Source organism: Triturus cristatus, chromosome 6 (genome assembly GCF_964204655.1).
Source record: "Triturus cristatus chromosome 6, aTriCri1.1, whole genome shotgun sequence".
NCBI lineage: Eukaryota > Metazoa > Chordata > Amphibia > Caudata > Salamandridae > Triturus > Triturus cristatus.
The window spans coordinates 310,033,774-310,057,688 of record NC_140589.1 but is presented as its reverse complement, the minus strand read 5'-3'; the positions used below and the strand labels follow the sequence as shown (position 1 = coordinate 310,057,688).

Below are 23,915 nucleotides of genomic sequence, written 5' to 3'. Positions count from 1 at the left end.
CATTGGAAGTTTAGGATTAGTATGGGCAACTCAACAATAGTTGATAGATTCAAAAGTAGTACTAGACATTATCTGTTTTAGAGAAGTACAATTGTGTGACTGCATTTGCCTATCATTATAATATTGTGGAGATTAACTAAATCACTAATCTGTTTTTTTTTTACCTTTTTCATTTCTTACATCGCCTCTCAAGGGCAAGAAGAGGGACGATGCAGAGGGTCTAGGAATAGCTGCTCATTAGGAGGCACTGGCCAACAGGCCCAGTAAATCCTAATATTTATTATTATTATTTCCCTAATGTTGGGTTTATTGTGGACTTAGGGTAGAATCTAGGGTACTGGAATGTCCGCGCTGGGTTCAAAAATGGGAGCTGCTGCCTGGAGGCTGGGTTTGTGGTGAGAAATAAAGTTGTTCTGACACCCTTATCTGCCATCTTTTTTTCACGTGGCGATGAGGGCCGGATAAAAACCCACTCATGCAGATCACAATGGATTACATTTTTGTTTCCTTCCTGTTATCCCTGTATTTTATTTTTTTCCCCTATAGTACATGTTTTTCATTTTTGACAGCTGATTTTCTCTGGTCTCTAGTCTCTAATTCACTTATCTAATGGTTTGTTACTAATCATTCCCTCTCTCCTACATATTTTGTGGTACTGTAAGAGTAAGACTAAGAACACATTTTTGGTACTCTACTGTCTACTGTGAAGATTGCCGGCCCAAATAAGCTAGTATTTTAAATATTATTCACAATCTGTTTGTTGAGAAGGCTTTAATTTTCCTGCTCATGCTCTAACAGTCGAGTGCATGAGAGAGTAGTCATGGTCATGGACCACCGCTCCGCCAATGTTGTGTGCTGTGTAATTCATTTAAACAGAATTCCACAGTTTTCATGACAGTTCAGCATGGCTGGAAAACAACTATGAGGTCCTTCCATTGCATTTCCCTACCAACCCCATTTGTCTTTCATTGCCAATTATTCCACCCCTTAATTGTAGTTCAATGACTGAGTCATCATGATTCATCATCATCATAGGTTACAGCTATGCCCCCCTATTTTGTGGTTGGCTTTACTACCTTGCATGTCTAAGAGTGTCAACAAATCAAATGCCCAGATGTGGCAGTGTTAACTAAATTAATGATGTGTTGCGGTTGTATTGTTTTGATGTAAAAAATTAAGGGGAGGAGTATCTGGCATCTAAAATATTATGTATAATGTTTTATTCGCCATACAGATTACCAGTGATGCCAGTTCAAGTAGTGCTCCTGCTGGAGGAGAGTCAGTTGGAGGGGTAGGAGCAGCGACTGGAACAGGCACTGGTGAGTTACATAATTAATTGCTTATTGAAAATTACTATTATACTCATTAGTTCCCAGGGCATTGTCAACTCATCATGACCATGAACTCCCCAGCTTTACCATCTGCATTGGTGGTTGAGTTATGGGAATCAGCTAAAGTTGAGTCCCAAAATGGCTGTCAACTCTTCGTGGTTGACGTTTTGGCAGCCAATCAGGTTTGAGCATAGGGACAGCGTCCACATAGATACACATTTGTATTTCTTTTAATATCTCCCAAACTACTTGACGACTTTGCACCAATTTACAAAACGGTTGCTTTCTGGACTAACAGCTAAGTTTCTGCCAAATTTGGTGTAATTTTGTTCATCGGGTCAGGCTGTAGTAGTGTCTAAAATTTCTATAAGAATTACCGTAGGCATCACACTTTTTTTACTCACCCTTTTCTCAACCCCCACTTGACGGATTCCCCCGAAATGTTTTATGCACAAGAAGAATCACCAGGGCACACGTTTTTGAAACTTTTGTGAAGGATCGCCTAATGGTGCCAAAGATATAGACAAGTCAAAAATCTATTTTTCTACAGAAACTAGGTCCTAACTATAACTACCTACTGGCAACATATATAGTTATAGATGTAAATATAGATACTAAAATATAGATATATATCTCTGCAGCAATGATTGCGGCCAGTAGCTACATGTGCCCTCTGATGCAAAAAGGACATTTTATTTAAGAGCCTGGTACCATTTTCATGTGGGATTTTTTTAAATGTTGGCGTGTGCCACTTTCCTAAAAAAAGTAACATTTAGCATAAGAGAGAGCTTGAAGTTGCATCCACTTTCTTTGTTCCAAAAGGACTGTTGACATGATATAATGATAATACGCCAGGGTTTAGCAATACATTGCTGTGTGCATCAGTGGTCATGGCACAGAGTTATCAAAATTTCATGCAGGACAGCAAGACTAATAGCTATCCTGTGTCAAAGGGAGAGGGCACAAATATGACATTAATTTATTAAGATGTCTCATTCCTGCTCTCTCCCTGCGCTGCCACATCAAGTGCTGCCTAGCACGCAAATAAAGGGTCCCTTGCGCCATGATGGTGCAAGGGTGCCCACGTTACATGGCACAGCACCCTGGATTGTTTTGTGCAGGAAGGAACTCCTTCCTGTACAAAACAATCCTTAGATGCAAGGGCAGCACAAATCCTTGATAAAGTAGTGGGATGCATGGTGCCGGCCTGACGGGGAGGATATACGAAGATAGGAACATAGGAGCGGAGTGGGAGTCAAGTAATTGAGATTTCCAGGATTATGTTTCAGTGTCAGCTAGGCAGATGCTTGCTTGAATTACTTGGACTGATTTAAGACATGATTATCAATTTGTCATCATGTCACTCACTCTTACAATGGTAATATATCAGGGGTGTTGTGTAAATTGAGCTCTTCTCAGTGGCTTTATGTAGCTATAGTCCCAATCTCCCAGATGTGCAGTACCCAAAAGTGGACTGACTTGAGTTATCAAAAAGGGGTGGAGAAGCATAGATCATTCTTTGGAGTGCATGAATAGTTCAAAATGTTATTTTTGGAGGATTAGGATTATGAAATGAAACAAGGAAAGGCTATCTGATTTGAAAAGAACAATGCAGTGGCTTTCAAAAGGTTTTGTTTGTACAGAGAACTTAAATGATTGGTTTTTATCCTCTTTCTTAAGCACCCAAAGGCAAAAGGGCACCTGGGCCAGCTGCCTACACTACCAGCTCTGCGGCAGCTGTGACTGTGGCAACGACCACCACCAGCAACCACAACACAGGTTTTGCTGCTCTCTGTACATGATTTCTATTCCCCACTACTAAAAGTATGACCTGTATACCTATTAGTTTTTTTTCACCTCAATATGATGTTGTTTGTTATCCCTGCATTTCCCTGTGTTTACTATATTTCCTGTTTCCAAGCTGACTTCATCCTGTCTGTAGTTTTTTCTTTACATTTTTTTATAAGCTTTCCCATGCAGTCGGTTGCACGTCTTGTTGTATAGTACTAAGATGGGAAAAGCTTTTTAGTTACGTAAAGAGGATCGCACAGCTAGGCCCAGGTATGCTAGTCACCAAACATGGTGGTTTTCTTAATCGAACTGTCAAAAGAAAGGGGCAATGATAGAGTGATCATCATGGTCATGGACCCCCAATGTTTTCTTATACTAGTAGCTTCCATGACAATGCAGCATGACAGGAATGGGATACCGCAACCAGTACCATATATCATTTGCATTCCCTTCTACCCCTTATTCTTTTATAGACTTACCTTATGCCCTGACTTTATTAACCCTCCTTTAGGAGAAACATATTTTTGGTTGACTCAATGACTATCTGGTTTTAAAGATGTTGTCATGCAACATGGTAACACAAACCTCCCAATGTGAGTAATTTTGATAGAAGAAGATTATTATAGAAAGCTAGCTTAACTGATAGTGAGTTATTGCTTTTGTACCTGGTGCAAAATAAAAACTTAGGTGGGGTTCTGGTATATATAATGTGGGTGCATTATGTCTTTCTCAAGGTGCACAAACTAACAGCAATGCAGTCACAAGCTCGAGGATGTCGGAAGAGCCCAGCTGGTCGAGGGAGGTGAAGGGGAGAAGTTGCAGTGATGGCAAAGACAAGTGGTAAGTTACTTTGCTTTCTTATTTACAGTACTGTATTTGTTAAGCAAGGCAGATATTCTGCCCATCACCTCCAAAGTCCAGTCCCTGCCTCAGCATTTCGCTTCCAAAAACTGATGCACTGTTTCATTTAAAGCAGCAGTGCAGGCAGTGAAATCATGTGTGTCTACTGTAGCGGCACAACCGAAGTCTGCAATGCATAAACCGAGGTCAAGATGTGTTTCCCAGGGCCCACTCAGTTGTCTTCTAGTACTTGACCTAATCATTATCTTTCGGTCCCAGCTTACCTAAAAAAGTTAATTCTATCTCGCCATGTGATGTCTGTGCCACATTTCTCAGCCCAAGTGAAGTTATATTTCATGGCTTCCATTACGGATTTATGATTCCAATTGTTTTCCTCCAATTAATGTGGCTAAGCAAAACAGTAGTATATGATCAGTGACACCCTACCATTACAGAACTAAACCTCTACCTTGCCCAATAACTTACCTCCCTGTGGACTTATTTACTCCACTTGCAAGTGAGAATAATCTGTGTTGGAGGCCTGAGTGTAATGTTGGGCTAAAGGCCTGATTTAGAATTTGTCACATGTCATACTCTGTGACAAATAAAATATCATTTTTACTGTACTACAGTTCATCATTTAAATTCAATGCACTGTCCACTGTAATATGTCTGATGGGGTATCTGTTATCTGCCAAGTATGTCCCATCTGCCAGACTATATCGGCCTAAGACTATAAACCTAAGTTTGGACTCAGGGTAGTAGAATTGAAGAGGAAGTTAGAGAGGAGCAGGGTCATTGGAATTATAAGTTAATTACATAACATGCTGCAGCTGCGCTGCCCCAAAAACATGCAGGGAGACTAAGTAGACCCACCAGCATTGCTCCTTTAATGTTGCATAGTCAAGTTTTATTTGTGCAGCTTATGATTGATATATGTATATATATATTCACTGAAAAAAACCATAGGTTTCACACACGTTATAGTTAGGAAATAGTATTTAAAAAACCTTGCAAATACACTGAAAAAACCATAGTTTTCACACATGTTATAGTTAGCAGGACATTTCACTCGTAAAAAACCAATGAAATTCCCCCGTTATAGTTAGTTCAGCTAACTATAACTCGCGCGCCCGCAATCCACTGCTGATGATGTCACATATTACATCACTCATGACATGGTCAGTGACATCACTCATGACATCACTGATGACATCTCAAATGACATCACTGATGACATCATCCATTGAGTATGTGTTTCTGAACAATTTTAATATGTTTAATATATATAGGGAAAGGCCTGTTGAAGAATGAGTGGGTGTACAAGTGTGTAAATGGATGATTTTCTGTGGTGCGTAACTAACTCTATAAGTGAGTCATTAAATGTATCTTACTGCAGACTAGTGACTAAACTGTGTAAATGTCTGTATGTGTCTGTATGTTGGTGTATAAGTGTCTGCATAGTTTTGTGAATACCTCTATGAGTGTCTATATGAGTTATTGATTGCTTGTCTCAGTATCTGTATGGGTTCCTGAGTTTTTGTGTGAGTAGGGTGTGTGTGAGTGGGTGATTCTATGGGTGCATGGTTTTATGAGTGCATCTGTGATGGACTGTATGGTTGAGTGAGTGTATGTATGGGTGTGTTAGGGATTGAATGTATATCTCAGTGGTACATTTGTGACTAACTACATATGTGAAAGGCAGTATATATGCGTGTAAGAGTATCTAAGTGGGTAGATGTGAGAGTGTGTGATTGTGAGAGTGACTGTATGGATGAGTGTGTGCTTGTATCAATGATTCTATAAGAGCGTAAGAATGTGGTACTATTTATATGATTAAGTGAACTTGAGTGTGTAGAACCGCATAGGTGAGTAAATGGGAGTGTAATTATTAGCATGACTGACTAGGTGTGAGAGTACCTCTATGGATGATTGGTGGTGTGTGAGTGTCTATATAGGTGCATAAATGCATATGATAGTCTTGTATGGAGTGACTGTAATTATGAGTGACTGTACAGGTGAATGAGTGGAGGTGTATGTAGACCTAACAGTTAATAAGTGGGTATGTAGTTATTGGTATTGGAGTATGTATGGTTTTGAGAATGGAACTCTGAAATTTTGTGTCAGTGTATTAAAGGTTATATTAGGGTGTGAGAAGATGTGGTAATTTATCACATAGATGACGTCATCAGTGATGTCATCAGTGATGTCATCAGTGATGTCACTGACCATGGCATGAGTGATGTAATATTTGACGTCATCAGCAGTGGATTGCGGGCGCGCAAGTTATAGTTAGCTGAACTAACTATAACGGGGGAATTTCATTGTTTTTTTACGAGTGAAATGTCCAGCTAACTATAACATGTGTGAAACCTATGGTTTTTTCAGTGTATTTGCAAGGTTTTTTAAATGCTAATTCCTAACTATAACGTGTGTGAAACCTATGGTTTTTTCAGTGAATTTGCAAGGTTTTTTAAATGCTAATTCCTAACTATAACGTGTGTGAAACCTATATTTTTTTTGTGAATTTCAAATGTTTTTTAAATGCTAATTCCTAACTATAACGTGTGTGAAACCTATGGTTTTTTAAGTGAATTTGCAAGGTTTTTTCAATGCTAATTTATGAATGTATTATTATATTTTTTAAATATTTACTTTACAATAAGCTACCTAAATATATAGTTATAGATTAAGTTTATCCTGTAATATGGAATGGTTATTTTTTTTTTCTTTTTATTTGGATAGAGTTGAACAGCATAGTTAATATCTTCTATAGACTTATAAACGTTTAAAAAAAAATGTTTTTTTTAAAGGGTTTTTGTCCGTGCGCGGACGGTGTGTGCAAGGTGCAAGCATGCGTACGTGCTCCGTGTGCGCATGCGTACGTGCTCCATGTGCGCATGCGCACGTCGTGCGTGTTCCATACACGCATGCGCGCGTGCTCTGTACGCGCGTGCTCCGTACGCGCAAGCGCACGTGCTCCGTACGCGCATGCGTGCGTGCTCCGTGCGCGTACGCGCATGCGCGCGTGCTCTGTTTGTGTACGCGCATGCGAGCGTGCTCCGTGCGCGCACGGCAAGTCAAGTGATTTAGAAACAACACTTTTCATTGGTTTATATTAGTTTAAGGTCATGTGATTAAGAAACAACACTTTTCATTGGTTTATAGTAGTTTCAGTTCCAGAAACTTCCAACACCACACCAGCTGCTAGAGAAAACCCTCCAGCAGCTCAGCCGACCACATCCACAGCAGCTCAGCCGAGCACATCATCGGCAGCTCAGCCGAGCACTTCATCTGCGGCCGCAGCTTCACCTGCTTCTGTTCCTTTGGATATACACCCTCTGTTAAAGAGGGTGCATATAGGGTGCAATGCGTGCAATGCTCTTCTCTCTTATGGGGACACCAGCATTCCCCTAATAGAGAGCAAGATACAGCAGCACACGTGCGGCACCCTATCATTTTTGCCATTTTTCTGTTCCTCTGTCCCTCTATTAACACAACGGCTCTTTTTAGAGCCACCTAACATCTAAACACTTAAATATGACTTTTTATTCTATTTTTTTTATGATTTTTTTTCCGCCCTGCGCGCGCCAGTGCGATCGTGTCACGGTGAAATCACAAAATTACGCTATTAACTCTGGGATTCTCTCTTCCATCGCTTTAATCTTCTTTTGGGTCATTTAGACCAAATTGTTAATTTGGTGTTTTTCCTGGCCTACCACGCATTTTCCGCCATCTTGCTTGTGGTTGTTTTTGAGCACGTTCTAACATTACTATGGTTTAAGCGTTATGTACACCTTTAATTGTGTAAGGTGGTACATTGCTTGTTTTGTTTATTTTATACAGCCTTGATAAAGTCGCGGGAGATTGCCCATTAGCGACGAAACACGTGTTGGCTGTGGCTGTCAGGCTGGCAGAAGAACGTGACAATAAAGGAAAGAAAAAAGAAAAAAAGACATTAATTTTTATTTGATTGTCTCGAACATTGCTAACAAAATGCTATGATATTATTTTTTAAAAGTGTTTACGTGTGCTGGGGATAATCATTCTAATAACCTATATAGACACTCACGCAGCTACTCACCAACCCATGCAGCCACTTATACACAATGTGAGAGACTGATACAGATATTTTCATATTTAAACATTACTCACTAAGCCATGTATTCACTAAGATACACTTAATTAGTCAGTTATACAATCAATTTTTCAAAAACAAATCATCCATTTTGACACTTATATACCCATTTATACTTCCATCGACCTTGAGATATACATATATAAAACATATGTAATTTTCAGAAAAACACACATTCACTGGATGATGTCATGAGTGATGTCATCAGTGATGTCATTTGAGATGTCATCTGTGATGTCATGAGTGATGTCACTGACCATGTCATGAGTGATATAATATGTGACGTCATCAGCAGTGCATTGCGGGCGCGTGAGTTATAATTAGCTGAACTAACTATAACGGGGGAAATTCAATGGTTTTGTACGAGTAAAAAGTCCAGCTAACTATAAAGCCCCTGAAACCTATGGTTTTTTCAGTGAATTTCTAAGGTTTTTTAAATGCTAATTCCTAACTATAACGTGCCTGAAACCTATGGTTTTTTCAGTCAATTTCAAAGGTTTTTGAAATGCTAATTTCTAACTATGCCTACAGAGATAGGACATGTGAAGAAAGAAGAAAAAACGCACAGAAAGAAAAAAAGAAATGCAGAAAGAAGCAACAGAAGTCCTCAAAGATGAAGAAAAGTGCAGGAAGAAGGATAACGTGCAGAAAGAACAAACAGAAGAGCAGAAAGAAGCCTTGTTGCAAAATCATCCTGCACCCTCAACTTTTTCAGACGGATACTGGTAGTAACTGAGTCTGACTAACCAGTCCTAGAGCCAGTGCTATGTTAAAGGACACTCAGAATACAGTGAAAACACCTACATACACTAGGGAACACTATGCGTTGGGGTACCCCTGTGATTATCATGACCTCCTCTGTAAGCCCCTAGTATTTAATAGAGCAGGGGATTAAAACTACCTCTTAAAACGTACCACAGGGCGTATTTATGCACGTCACCTCAGGCCCCTTCCCCTCCCTTCCCCACTGTGTTAACATGCCCTGTGACCGTTTTAAGTTGGGAGATTAAGTCCTCTTGAATCCTGAGGGTCCCTAGGGTCCAAATAGACCACTAGGTACCTCCAGTAAGCGCCACAGGGCTGCGTTGCAGAGAGATGTAAAAAGGGGCATGGCCTAGACCACCTCTCTGCAATGCAGCGCAGTGGCGCTTACTGGAAGCACCTGGTGGGCTAGTTGGCCCCCAGAGTCCCTCAGGATTGAAGGGGAATTATTTCCAAATCTTAAAACACGCCACAGGGCTTGTTTGCACACGTTAACTCAGGCCCCGTCCCCTCCCTTCACCACTGTGTAAACACGCCCTGTGGCCGTTTTTAGTTGGGAGATTAAGTTCATTTGAATCCTCAGGGTCCCTAGGGTCCAACTAGCCCACTAGGTACCTCCAGTAAGCGCCACAGAGCTGCGTTGCAGAGAGGTTCAAAAAGTGGCACGGCCTGGACCACCTCTCTGCAACGCAGCTCGGTGGCGCTTACTGGAAGCACCTGGTGGGCTAGTTAGCTCCCAGGGGCCCTCAGTATTGAAGGGGAAGTATTTCCTCAACTTTAAACGCGCCATAGGGCGTGTCTGCACACATCACCTCACTCAGGCCCAGTCCCCTCCCTTCCACACTGTGTAAACACGCTCTGTGGCCGTTTTTTAACTTCAGAGATTAAGTCCCCTTGAATCCTGAGGGTCCATAGGGGCAAAATAGCCCACTAGGTATGTCTAGTAAGCGCCATTGCAGAGAGGTGTAAAAAGGGGCACGGCCTGCACCACCTCTCTGCAACGCAGAGCAGTAGCGCTTACTGGAAGCATCTGGTGGGCTAGTTGGTCCCAGGGTCCCTCAGGATTGAAAGGGAATTATTTCCCCAACTTAAATCGCGCCACTGGGCGTGTTTGCACATGTCACCTCAGGCCCCGTCCCCTCCCTTCACCACTGTGTAAACGCACCCTGTGGCCGTTCTAAGTTGAGAGATTAAGTCCCCTTGATTCCTAAGGGTCCCTAGGGTCAAACTAGCCCACTAGGTACCTCCAGTAAGCACCACAGAGCTGCGTTGCATAGAGGTGTAAAAAGGGGCGTGGCCTCAGAACACCTGTCTGCAGCGCAGCTTCCTGGTGCATACTGGAGATACCGGTTGGGCTAGTTGGCCCTTAGGGACCCTCAGTATTGAAGGGGAATTAATTCCCCAACTTACAACTGGCCAGGGGGCGCGTTTGCAGAGTGCTGCAAGGAGGGGGCGTGGCCTCCGGCGCGATGCCGGTCTTTTATTTATTTATCTTTTTAAAGAAGGAGAACTGTGTGGCCCCCCTTCTTTTTCTAATTTATTGGCCCTGGGGACCCCATCCACCAGGGCCAGCACCCTAATTTTTTTTGTTGAAAAAAATAAATTTGGCCCTCCCAAGGCCTTAATCGGCCCCGGGGACCCCAACACACGGGTCATTGCCTTTTTTTTCTTTTTTTACTTCTTTAGGAGGGGGGCTGTGTTGCCCCCCTCCTGAGGCCACTTATGGCCCCGGGGACCCAATCCCCCGGGGCCGGCCTTTGTTTTTTATTATTTAAAAAAAATATATATATATTTATAGAAACACCTAGGACATGCTGGACAAACCGTATGTACCTATCACCATGACGATTTGTGTGATATTTATTAAAAGGCGACTATGCATACAATGAATCCACGTGGAATGTATTTACACCGCTAGTGAAGCTCTGACGTGTCTGACGCCCTACCGTGCCTAATCCCGGCGCCCCCGCCAGTGGGTACTCTCCAAGTAGACACCCTTGTCGTTTATTTATACAAACATGGGTAGCTATTGACGGGCACAATTAATACACACGCACACCAAGCCATTCAAAGGGGATTCAACAAAAATTCGACCAAACTATGCAAGAAACCCCTCTCACGGTTAATAAAACACAAATCCACCGCCGGATGTGTAATACTTTTTATTTTACTCTCTGGAAAGGAGACGAACCTCACTTGAGAGTCACAGCGTGCTCCTGCCTGAGCCCAATGCTGTGTTACACCCACCAGTGCCCTCCGAGTGCCACACACCTCTGTGTTGTATTCCACCAGCTAGTGCATATGCTATGACACTCTCTAGTCCACGTGCACTGTAACACCACCCCGTGAATATGTCATGCCACACTTGCCATCGCACGGATTATATTGCCCCATCTAACGTGCCTTCCTCGATGCCTATGTTATAACGCATAGCGCTATGCCATACATATTACAATCTGGGATCCATATCTTTGTCACAGTGCATATGCAACGTTACACTCCCCAGCACATATTTTATATTACAACTTTAGAGACTAGTAAGGTTACACAACACTGCCCTGTGCATATTACACTCCAAGGCGCATATCGCATAGCACACGCTAGTGCCTGTGCTATCTCGCGCTCTCCAATGAATCTGTCATTGCTCACAATGTATTGCATATTATATTTCACGACCCGGTTCATCTTATATCACACTTTTTGGTGCATAGTTTATACCATATACTATATCTAGTTTTCATTTTCAATCGTGCTCTCAGGACTATATTCTATATAACACTGCGTCCACCTACCCTTTTCACAGGCATTACATTTTGCGATGGGGGGTGGAGGGTCTGGGGGTGTTTCTGCCAAGTGAGCCCAGAGTCACAGTCACAAACATCCTCTTCTTCCTGAATAAAAGTGAGATTATGCTGCATACTTTTTCATATTTTAAGTAGTTCGCACAGACACATATTTTAAAAACAATAAAGTTCCTAATACCCACATTCTCTGAACAGTTAGCTTGCTACCCCATCCACCTCCTCCCTATCCTCTGTTGTCTGAATCCATGGACTTGCCTCCTCCCTCCTGCCATGCATGGTCTGATGTGCTGCCACTGCCCTCCATTTTGCATGATGTACCAGTCCACTCCTCCTGCCCTCCATTGCCCAATTCTATGGCCCATCATCGACCTCCTGCTTAGCCTCTGTGCTTAGCTTGCTGCCCCTATTCCCCTTCCCCCTACCCTGCGATGTCTTTGGGCATGCCGCTGCTCCATCCTTTTTGCCCACCATGTTCCATGGACCTGCCACTCCTATCTACTATGAGTGTTCTGTTGAGCTGCCACTCCCCTCCCACCTGCCTAGCATTGTCAGATGACTGTAACCTGTCCCTGCCACCTCCACCCTGCCAGTCCACATGCCATGCCCCTATCCCCTTCCTCCTGTCCTCCATGGTCCATTTTACTGCCACACCCTTCTGCCCTCCCTGGTCTGTTGTGCTGCAACTGCTCCTCCTGCCTGCCCCGCGTGTTCTGTTGTGAGGCCCCTTCCCCTGAACTCTCTTGTCTGTGCCAAGGTCCTGACCCTCCCTTCTATCCTCCATGGTCCTTTGTGCATGCCCCTGCACCCGCCTTCTTGCCCATCATAGCCATTGTGCTGCCACTAACCCTCCGCTTGCCATGCATGGTCTTCTGTGCTGCCATGGCCCCTCTCACCTTCCCTGTGTGGTCAGCTAGCTGCCCTTGGCCCCCTCCCATATTCCCTCCATGGTCTGTGTGTATGCCATCATAGTCTCATTGTTGCTCTCCATGGTGTCTTGTTTCTAGTGCCCATCCTGCCTGACCTCCATGGTCATCTTGCTGCTCCTGCCCTGCCCCCTTGCCCCCAGCCCTCTGTTTCCATGTGCAGACCCCTATTCCCTCCCTCCTGGCTTGTCTGTTCCATTGTAATATCCCTGATCCGTCCCTCCTGCCCTTTATGGTCTGTTATGCTGCAGCTTTCTCTCCTGTCTGTCCATCATGGTCAGCTAGCTACCATTGTCTCTTTCCCCTCTGTTCTCTAAGTGTTTTGCACACTCCTGTCATTGGGCTACTTGTGGACTACATCTGGGTGATATTTGTGCTGCATTTGGGCTCTTTTGTCTCTGGTGGCCATCTTGGGAGATTTATTTGTTATGAAGTTTCCTAATTTCCTCATTTACTGCAGTCTCCTCAGTAGGAAATGCTTTCAGTTTTTCACTTTGATTCCATCAAGAAGGTATTCAGATATGTCACACATTTGCCATGAATTCTGAATGTTAGCACTCTAGTTGATCATTATATCACTGTAGTAAAGCTACTGCTCACCATGGAAGTCTGCTGCTGGTATTAAAATTGCATGTTTCAGTCTGCATATCAGAATTTTTTAATGAAATAGAAGAGGATTTGAGAAGTCACTCAAAATGTGCCCTAATTCTTCTTTCTTCAGCACTAATCATAATTTCTATGGCAAAATGAACCCCCTCATTGTGTTCCTTTTTAAATTAATTTTTTTAAGTGTTACCAGTTTATTCCAATCAAGATGGCTTCAGGTGTGCCATACTTTTGTCATAAGTAAGACAGTAAGCACTCTAGTTGTCCTTAAGAACACTCTGGGATACTCTGTCATTGGGCTATACTTGGGCTACATCTGGGTGATATTTGGGCTACATTTGGGCTCTTTTATCTCTGGTGGCCATCTTGGGAGATTTATTTGTTATGAAGTTTCCTAATTTCCTCATTTACTGCAGTCTCCAGAGTAGGAAATACTTTCAGTTTTTTATTTTGGTTCCATCAAGAAGGCATTCAGATGTGTCACACATTTTCCATAAATTCTGAATGTTAGCACTCTAGTTGCTCATTAGATCCCTGTAGTAGAGCTACTGCTCACCAGGGAAGTCTGCTGCTGGTATTCAAAGTGCATGTTTCAGTCTGCATGTCAGACTTTTTTTATGAAATAGAAGAGGATTTGAGAAGTCAAAATGTGCCCTAATTTTTCTTTCTGCAGCACTAATCATAATTTCTATGGCAAAATGAACCCCCTCATTTTGTTCCTTTGTAAATTAAATGTCTTAAGTGTTACCACTTTATTCCAATCAAGATGGCTAAAGGTGTGCCATACTTTTGTCATAAGTAAGACTGTTAGCGCTCTAGTTGTTCTTAAGAACACTCTGGGACATTCTGTCATTGGGCTATACTTGGGCTACATCTGGGTGATATTTGGGCTACATTTGGGCTCTTTTGTCTCTGGTGGCCATCTAGGGAGATTTATTTGTTATGAAGTTTCCTAATTTCCTCATTTACTGCAGTCTCCTCAGTAGGAAATACTTTCAGTTTTTTACTTTGGTTCCATCAAGAAGGCATTCAGATATGTCACACATTTGCCATAAATTCTGAATGTTAGCACTCTAGTTGCTCATTAGATCACTGTAGTAAAGCTACTGCTCACCACGGAAGTCTGCTGCTGGTATTAAAAGTGCATGTTTCAGTCTGCATATCAGAATTTTTTAATGAAATAGAACTGTATTTGAGAAGTCACTCAAAATGTGCCCTAATTTGTTTTTCTTCAGCACTAATCATAATTTCTATGGCAAAAGGAACCCCCTCATTGTGTTCCTTTTTAAATTAAATGTTTTAAGTGTTACCAGTTTATTCCAATCAAGACTGCTTCAGGTGTGCCATACTTTTGTCATAAGTAAGACAGTAAGCGCTCTAGTTGTTCTTAAGAACACTCTGGGACATTCTGTCATTGGGCTATACTTGGGCTACATCTGGGTGATATTTGGGCTACATTTGGGCTCTTTTGTCTCTGGTGGCCATCTAGGGAGATTTATTTGTTATGACGTTTCCTAATTTCCTCATTTACTGCAGTCTCCTCAGTAGGAAATACTTTCAGTTTTTTACTTTGGTTCCATCAAGAAGGCATTCAGATGTGTCACACATTTGCCATACATTCTGAATGTTAGCACTCTAGTTGCTCATTAGATCACTGTAGTATAGCTACTGCTCACCACGGAAGTCTGCTGCTGGTATTCAAAGTCCATTTTTCAGTCTGCATGTCAGATTTCTTCTATGAAATAGAAGAGTATTTGAGAAGTCAAAATGTGCCCTCATTTTTCTTTCAGCAGCACTAATCATAATTTCTATGGCAAAATCAACCCCCTCATTTTGTTCCTTTGTAAATTAAATGCTTTAAGTGTTACCAGTTTATTCCAATCAAGACGGCTTCAGGTGTGCCTTACTTTTGTCATAAGTAAGACTGTTAGCGCTCTAGTTGTTTGTTACAACACTCTTGGACATTCTGTCATTGGGCTATACTTGGGCTACATCTGGGTGATATTTGGGCTACATTTGGGCTCTTTTGTCTCTGGTGGCCATCTTGGGAGATTTATTTGTTATGAAGTTTCCTAATTTCCTCATTTACTGCAGTCTCCTCAGTAGGAAATACTTTCAGGTTTTTACTTTGGTTCCATCAAGACATTCAGATGTGTCACACATTTGCCATAAATTCTGAATGTTAGCACTCTAGTTGCTCATTAGATCACTGTAGTAAAGCTACTGCTCACCAGGAAAGTCTGCTTCTGGTATTCAAAGTGCATGTTTCAGTCTGCATGTCAGAATTTTTTATGAAATAGAAGAGGATTTGAGAAGTCCAAATGTGCCCTAATTTTTCTTTCTGCAGCACTAATCATAATTTCTATGGCAAAATGAACCCCCTCATTTTGTTCCTTTTTAAATTAAATGTTTTAAGAGTTACCACTTTATTCCAATCAAGATGGCTTCAGGTGTGCAATGCGGTTGTCATAAGTAGGACTGTTAGCACTCTAGTTGTTCTTTAGAAAATTAGGGCACATTTGGACTTCTCAAATCCTCTTCTATTTCATAAAAAATTCTGACATGCAGACTGAAACATGCACTTTGAATACCAGCAGCAGACTTTCCTGGTGAGCAGTAGCTTTACTACAGTGATCTAATGAGCAACTAGAGTGCTAACATTCAGAATTTATGGCAAATGTGTGACACATCTGAATGCCTTCTTGATGGAACCAAAATAAAAAACTAAAAGTATTTCCTACTGAGGAGACTGCAGTAAATGAGAAAATGAGGAAACTTCATAACAAATAAATCTCCCAAGATGGCCACCAGAGACAAAAGAGCCCAAATGTAGCCCAAATATCACCCAGATGTAGCCCAAGTATAGCCCAATGACAGAATGTCCCAGAGTGTTCTTAAGAACAACTAGAGCGCTTACTGTCTTACTTATGAAAAAAGTATGGCACACCTGAAGCCATCTTGATTGGAATAAACTGGTAACACTTAAAACATTTAATTTAAAAAGGAACACAATGAGGGCGTTCATTTTGCCAGAAAAAGTATGATTAGTGCTGAAGAAAGAAAAATTAGGGCACATTTTGAGTGACTTCTCAAATCCTCTTCTATTTCAGTAAAAAATTCTGATATGCAGACTGAAACATGCACTTTTAATACCAGCAGCAGACTTCCGTGGTGAGCAGTAGATTTACTACAGTGATCTAATGAGCAACTAGAGTGCTAACATTCAGAATTTATGGCAAATGTGTGACACATTTGAATACCTTCTTGATGGAATCAAAGTAAAAAACTGAAAGCATTTCCTACTGAGGAGACTGCAGTAAATGAGGAAATTAGGAAACTTCATAACAAATAAACCTCCCAAGATGGCCACCGGAGACAAAAGAGCCCAAATGCAGCACAAATATCACCCAGATGTAGCTCACATGTAGCCCAATGACAGAAGTGTGCAAAACACTTATTTTTTGTTTGTGTATTTGCAGTTTTATATAGTGCAAACTTGTCAGGTATTGGAGTGCTTTATATGAGCATTGGTTACATCTAGGGGTGGGCGGAATTCGCGTAATCGCGTTACGCAAATCTCCGCGAAACGGTAAAAAATCTCCGCGATCACGCGGAAATTCCGCGAACACGCGGAATTGCTTGTTCGCGATACTTTTTTCCTGTTCGCGATCGCTGTTTGCGTGCTCGGGGTGAAATATCTCGCGAACACGCATATTGAGAACGCGAACAAGCAAAAAATTTCGCGAAGTCGCGGAACGCAGCTTTTTGGGCAATTTCGCGTTCTCCGCGAAACGCGAAATTACCCAAATTTCGCAAATTCCGCGAACGGAATTTACCGCCCAGGCCTAGTTACATCACACAAGATCAAATTCATTTTCGTTGTATACATAGGGAGATTAAGTGATTTGACCAGAATCACAGAATGTTGAGCTGAAGCAGAAACACCAACCTGGTTCCCCAGTTGCAAAGTCTGCAGCTCTGGAAGTAACACCACACCCTCTCCCCTTGGATGCAACATTTAATCAAGTGGTCAACTGGATAAGAAAACATAAAGGTTACAAATAATTTAAAAGTTCTTTGTCGCTATTTGAAAACTCAGAAAATATGTCCTCATTTTAGTTTTTTAGAGCACTAACCATAATTTTGATGCAAATAAGACACTCTCATATATGTCATTTCTAAAGGAAATGCTCTAGGTATTACAGTTTTGATTACATCAAGATGACGTCAGGCATTGCACACTTCTGTAATAAATATAGAATTTTAGCAATCTAGTTGTTCATTGGGATACTGTTGAGAGGCAGAGGTCAGGGGCACGGACTCTGAAAATTGAAGGCAGGTAGGAGAGTTCAGAGGCAGCAATTTGACCACACTAGGCAGGCAGGAAGGGCAGTGGCAGCACAACAGACTATGGAGGGCAGTGGAACGGGGGGCAGGGGCAACAAACCATCAATACAGGACTGGCAAGAGAGGCTGTGGCAATATAATAGACCATTGCGGGCAGAAGGAAGAGGCAGTGGTAGTACAACCATACATGCCAACAGACCAGTTTCAGCCAGGAAACGACCAAGGTTTATAAGCTCAAATGGGCTTTATTTGATCTGTCTCCTGTCTACAATCTCCTCTTTTTCAATGTAACTCAAAGGGGAAAATCACTACCCCAGTTTTTTTTCAAAATCTCCCTCTTACCAAGTTCAAAATGTTCGCAAGTATGGTACATTGGATCATGGTAGGCAGGAGGAATTGGGGTAAGGACATGGACTCGGATAACAGATGACAGGAGGGACATGGAGAGGTGCACCAAACTGACCCTACAGGGCAGGCATCAGGGTTTGCAGCAGCACAATACACCACACAGGGCATGCGGGACGGGAGTGCAGCACAACAATCCTTAGAAAGCAATAGGGAGGGGAAAGGACCATGCACATGGACAACAGAGAACAGAGGGAAAGAGGCAATGGTAGCTAGCTGACCATAATGGACGGACAGGAGAGAAAGTTGCAGCATAACAGACCATAAAGGGCAGGAGGGGCGGATCAGGGGTATTACAATGCAACAGACAAGCCAGGAGGCAGGGAATAGGGGTCTGCACATGGAAACAGAGGGCTGGGGGCAAGAGGGCAGGGCAGGAGCAGCAAGATGACCTTGGAGGTCTGGCAGGATGGGCATTAGAAAAGAGACACACCATGGAGAGCAACAATGAGACTATGATGGCATACACACAGACCATGGAGGGAAGGTGCGAGGGGGTCAGGGGCAGCTAGCTGGCCACACAGGGAAGGTGGGAGGGGCCATGGCAGCACAGAAGACCATGCATGGCAAGCAGCAGGGTTTGTGGCAGCACAATGGCTATGATGGGCAAGAAGGAGGGTGCAGGAGCATGCACAAAGGACCATGGAGGATAGAAGGGAGGGTCAGGACCTGGGCTCAGACAAGAGAGTTCAGGGGAAGGGGCCTCACAACTGACTGCGCGGGCAGACAGGAGGAGCAGTTGCAGCACAACAGACCAGGGAGGGCAGAAGGGTGTGGCAGTAAAATGGACCATGGAGGACAGGAGGAAGGGGATAGGGGCATGGCATGTGGACAGGCTGGATGGAGGTGGCAGGGACAGGTTACAGTCATCTAACAATGCCAGGCAGGTGGGAGGGGACTGGCAACTCAACAGAACACTCAGAATAGATAGGAGTGGCAGGTCCATGGAACATGGTGGGCAAAAAGGATGGAGCAGGGGCATGCACAAAGACATCAGAGAGCAGGGGAAAGGAGAATAGGGGCAGCAAGCTAAGCACAGAGGCTAAGCAGGAGGTCAATGATGGGCCATAGAATTGGGCAATGGAGGGCCGGAGGCGAGGACTGGTACATCATGCTAAATGGAGGGCAGTGGCTGCACATCAGACCATGCATGGCAGGAGGGAGGAGGCTAGTCCATGGATTCAGACAACAGAGGATAGGGAGGAGGTGGATGGGGCAGCAAGCTAACTGTTCAGAGAAGGTGGGTATTAGGAACTTTATTGTTTTTAAAATGTGTGTCTGTGCGAACTACTTGAAATATGAACAAGTATACAGCATAATCTCACTTTTATTCAGGAAGAAGAGGACGTTTGTGACTGTGACTCCGGGCTCATTTGGCAGAAACACCCCCTGACACTCCACCCCCATCTCAAAATGTAATGCCCGTGAAAAGGGTAGGTGAACACAGTATTATATAGAACATAGTCCTGAGAGCACGATTGAAAATGAAAACTAGATATAGTATATGGTATAAACTATGCACCAAAAAGTGTGATATAAGATGAACCAGGGTGTGACATATAAAATGCAATACATTGTGTGCAATGACAGATTCATTGGAGAGCGCAAGATAGCACAGGCACTAGCGCGTGCTATGCGATATGCGCCTTGTAGTGTAATATACACAGGGCAGTGTTGTTAACTAGTCTCTAAAGTTGTAATATAAAATATGTGCTGGGGAGTGTAACGTTGCATATGCACTGTGACAAAGATATGGATCCCAGATTGTAATATGTATGGCATAGCGCTGTGCGTTATAACATAGGCATCGAGGAAGGCACGTTAGATGGGGCAATATAACCCGTGCGAAGGCAAGTGTGGCATGACATATTCACGGGGTGGTGTTACAGTGCACCTGGGCTAGAGAGTGTCATAGCATACGCACTAACTGGTGGAATACAACACAAAGGTGTGTGGCACTTGGTGGGCACTGGTGGGTGTTGCACAGCATTGGGCTCAGCCAGGAGCACGCTGTGACTCTCAAGTGAGGTTCGTCTCCTTTCCAGAGAGTAAAATAAAAAGTATTACACATCCGGCGGTGGATGTGTGTTTTATTAACCATGAGGGGGGTTTCTTGCATAGCTTGGTCGAATTTTTGTCGAAACCCCTTTGAATGGCTTGGTGTGCATGTGTATTAAATGTGCCCGTCAATAGCTACCCATGTTTGTATAAATAAACGACAAGGGTGTCTACTTGGAGAGTACCCACCGGCGGGGGCGTCGGGATTAGGTACGGTAGGGCATCAGACATGTCCAGAATGTCCTAGGTGTTTCTATAAATATATATTTTTTTTAAATAATAAAAAACAATGGCCGGCCCCAGGGGATGGGGTCCCTGGGGCCATAAGTGGCCTGTGGAGTGGGGCAATGCAGCCCCCCTCCTATAGAATTTTTTTAAAAGAAGGCCATGACCCGGGGGTTTGGGTCCCCGGGGCCGATTAAGGCCTCGGCCCCCTTCCAAATTTATTTTTTTCAACAAAAAATATTAGGGTGAAGGCCCTGGGGGATGGGGTCCCCAGGGCCAATAAATTAGAAAAAGAAGGGGGGCCACACAGCCCTCCTTCTTAAAAAAATTAAATAAATAAAAGAACGGCATCGCGTTGGAGGCCACGCCCCTTCCTTGCAGCACTCTGCAAACGCGCCCCCTGGCCAGTTGTAAGTTGGGGAATTAATTCCCCTTCAATACTGAGGGTCCCTGAGGGCCAACTAGCCCAACAGGTATCTCCAGTATGCGCCAGGGAGCTGTGTTGCAGACAGGTGTTCTGAGGCCACGCCCCTTTTTACACCTCTATGCAACGCAGCTCTGTGGCGCTTACTGGGGGCACCTAGTGGGCTAGTTGGACCCTAGGGACCCTCAGGATTCAAATGAACTTAATCTCCCAACTAAAAACGGCCACAGGACGTGTTTACAAAGTGGTGAAGGGAGGGGACGGGGCCTGAGTTAAAGTGTGCAAACACGCCCTGTGGCGCGTTTTAAGTTGGGGAAATAATTCCCCTTCAATTCTGAGGGACCCTGGGGGCAAACTAGCCCACCAGGTGCTTCCAGTAAGCGCCACTGCGCTGCGTTGCAGAGAGGTGGTCTAGTCCGTGCCCCTTTTTACATTTCTCTGCAACGCAGCTCTGAGGCGCTTACTGGAGGTACCTAGTGGTCTAGTTGGACCCTAGGGACCCTCAGGATTCAAGGGGACTTAATCTCCCAACTTAAAACAGCCACAGGGCGTGTTTACACAGTGGGGAAGGGAGGGGACGGGGCCTGAGGTGACGTGTGCAAACACGCCCTGTGGCACGTTTTAAGAGGTAGTTGTAATCCCCTGCCCTATTATATACTAGGGGCTTACAGAGGAGGTCATGCTAATCACAGGGGGACCCAAACGCACAGTGTTCCCTAGTGTATGTAGGTGTTGTCACTGTATTCTGAGTGTCCTTTTAACATAGCACTGGCTCGAGGACTGCTTAGTCAGACTCAGTTACCACCAGTATCCATCTGAAAAAGTTGAGGGTACAGGATGATTTTGCAACAAGGCTTCTTTCTGCTCTTCTGTGTGTTCTTTCTGCACGTTATCCTTCTTCCTGCACTTTTCTTCGTCTTTGAGGACTTCTGTTTCTTCTTTCTGCATTTGTGTTTTTTCTTTCTGTGCGTTTTTTCTTCTTTCTTCACATGTCCTATCTCTGTAGGCATAGTTAGAAATTAGCATTTCAAAAACCTTTGAAATTCACTGAAAAAACCATAGGTTTCAGGCACGTTATAGTTAGGAATTAGCATTTAAAAAACCTTAAAAATTCACTGAAAAAACATAGGTTTCAGGGGGGTTATAGTTAGCTGGACTTTTCACTCGTACAAAACCATTGAAATTCCCCCGTTATAGTTAGTTCAGCTAACTATAACTCGCGCGTCCGCAATGCACTGCTGATGATGTCACATATTACATCACTCATGACATGGTCAGTGACATCACTCATGACATTACTGATGACATCTCAAATGACATGTTTTTTTCAGTGAATATATATATATATATATATATATATTCAGTGATGTCATTTGAGATGTCATCAGTGATGTCACTGACCATGTCATGAATGATGTAATATGTGACATCATCAGCAGTGGATTGCGGGTGCGCAAGTTGTAGTTAGTACAACTAAATATATTGGAGGAATTTCAATGGTTTTGTTTGAGTGAAATGTCCAGCTAACTATAACACCCCTTAAACCTATTGTTTTTTCAGTGAATTTCTAAGGTTTTTTAAATGCTAATTCCTAACTATATCAGGCCTGAAACCTAAGTTTAAAAAATGGACACTTAGAAACTTTTCTGGTGAAAACCACACACTGGATTCCTATGGAAGGAAATACAAGTTACTGGTAAGTACGCTTAGAATTACTGTTCAGGGTCAGTGCTGGGCTAAAAGATGCAGAACTGGGTTCTCTCCTGATAACAGGTGAGTAAATCCGAATTCGTAGTTCGGCTGATTTTAGATGAATATTTGTACGTTTCAAAAATGGACACTTAGAAACTTTTCTGGTGAAACCCACACAATGGATTCCCATGGAAGGAAATACAAGTTACTGGTAAGTGCGCTTAGAATTACTTTTCAGGGTTAGTGCTGCTCTAAAAGATGCAGCACTGGGTTCTCTCCTGATAACAGGTGAGTAAATCGGAATTCGTAGTTCGGCTGATTTTAGAGGAATATTTGTACAAGGGTGAAGGAAGGGGGCGGGGCCTGAGGTGACGTGTGTAAACACGCCCTGTGGCGCATTTTAAGTTGGGGAATTAATTCCTCTTCAATCCTGCGGTCCCCTGAGGGCCAACTAGCCCACCAGATACCTCCAGTATGCACCAAGGAGCTGCGTTGCAGAGAGGCGCTTACTGGAGGTACCTGGTGGGCTAGTTGGCCCCTAGGGGACCTCTGGATTGAAGAGGAATTAATTCCCACACTTAAAAAGCGCCACAGGGCGTGTTTGCACAGTATCACCTCAGGCCCTGCTCCCTACCTTCACCACTGTGCAAACGCGCCCCGTGGTGCATTTTAAGTTGGGGGATTAAGTCCCCTTGAATCCTGAGGTCCCCTGGTGGCCAACTAGGCCACCAGGTGCCTCCAGTAAGCGCCACTGAGCTGCTTTGCAGAGAGGTGTAAAAAGGGGCGTGGCCTCATTACACCTCTCTGCAACGCAGCCCCCTGGTGCATACTGGAGGTTCCTGGTGGGCTAGAAGGCCCCCAGGGACCCCCAGTATTCAAGGGGAATAAGTTCCCCCTCGGTGCGTTTGCAGAGTGGTATAAGGAGGGGGCGTGGTTCTGGCCCGATCCCATTTTTTTTTCTTCTTTTTTTTGGAAGGGGGGCTATGTAGCCCCCCTTCTTTTTCAATTTTTGGGGCACTGGGGACCCCATCCCCCAGGGCCTGCCCCCAATTTTTATTTATAAAAAAAAAAAAAATGGGAAAGGGGCCACGTGGGCCCCCCTCCCGAGGCCATAATTTGCCCCGGGACCCCATCCCCCGGGGCATGGGCCTTTTTAAAAAAAAATTACATTTTTATCCTCTGGCCACTTTAAGGCCCCGGGGACCCCATCCCCCGGGGCCGACCATTGTTTTTTTTTTTAATGGTGGAGGGGGGCCGCGTGGCTCCCCTCCCAGGCCACTTATGGCCCCGGGGACCCCATCCCCGGGGCCTGGCCTCCATTGGGGGCCGTGGGGAGGTCCCCAATCCCCCCCGGTCCCAGCCGGCTCCCCGCGTCCTGCGGGAGCCGTATTGCTTTTCCACATGGGGAGCAGCTAACATGCTGCTCCCCATGTGGAAAAGCAATCAGCTTTTCCCTGCTCTCGCTTCAATGAAGCAAAGCAGTTTGCAATGACAGGGCATGAGCCGCGAGGCTCCTGCCCTGTCATTGCAAACTACAGTGTCCCGGGGGTGGGCACCCCGGGACACTGC

General features: G+C 43.9%; 1 protein-coding gene across 1 annotated transcript in view; it reads left to right on the top strand.

The window, feature by feature from the left end:
- Positions 1-820: 820 nt before the first annotated feature.
- The window catches only part of LOC146816790 (uncharacterized), an 84,401-nt gene continuing 61,306 nt past the window's right edge, over positions 821-23,915 (top strand). The window contains exons 1-4 of the mRNA XM_085609571.1: positions 821-859; positions 1,235-1,319; positions 3,012-3,110; positions 3,857-3,962. Coding sequence (XP_085465697.1) covers positions 821-859; positions 1,235-1,319; positions 3,012-3,110; positions 3,857-3,962 — 329 coding nt within the window. The remainder of the gene's footprint in view (positions 860-1,234; positions 1,320-3,011; positions 3,111-3,856; positions 3,963-23,915) is intronic.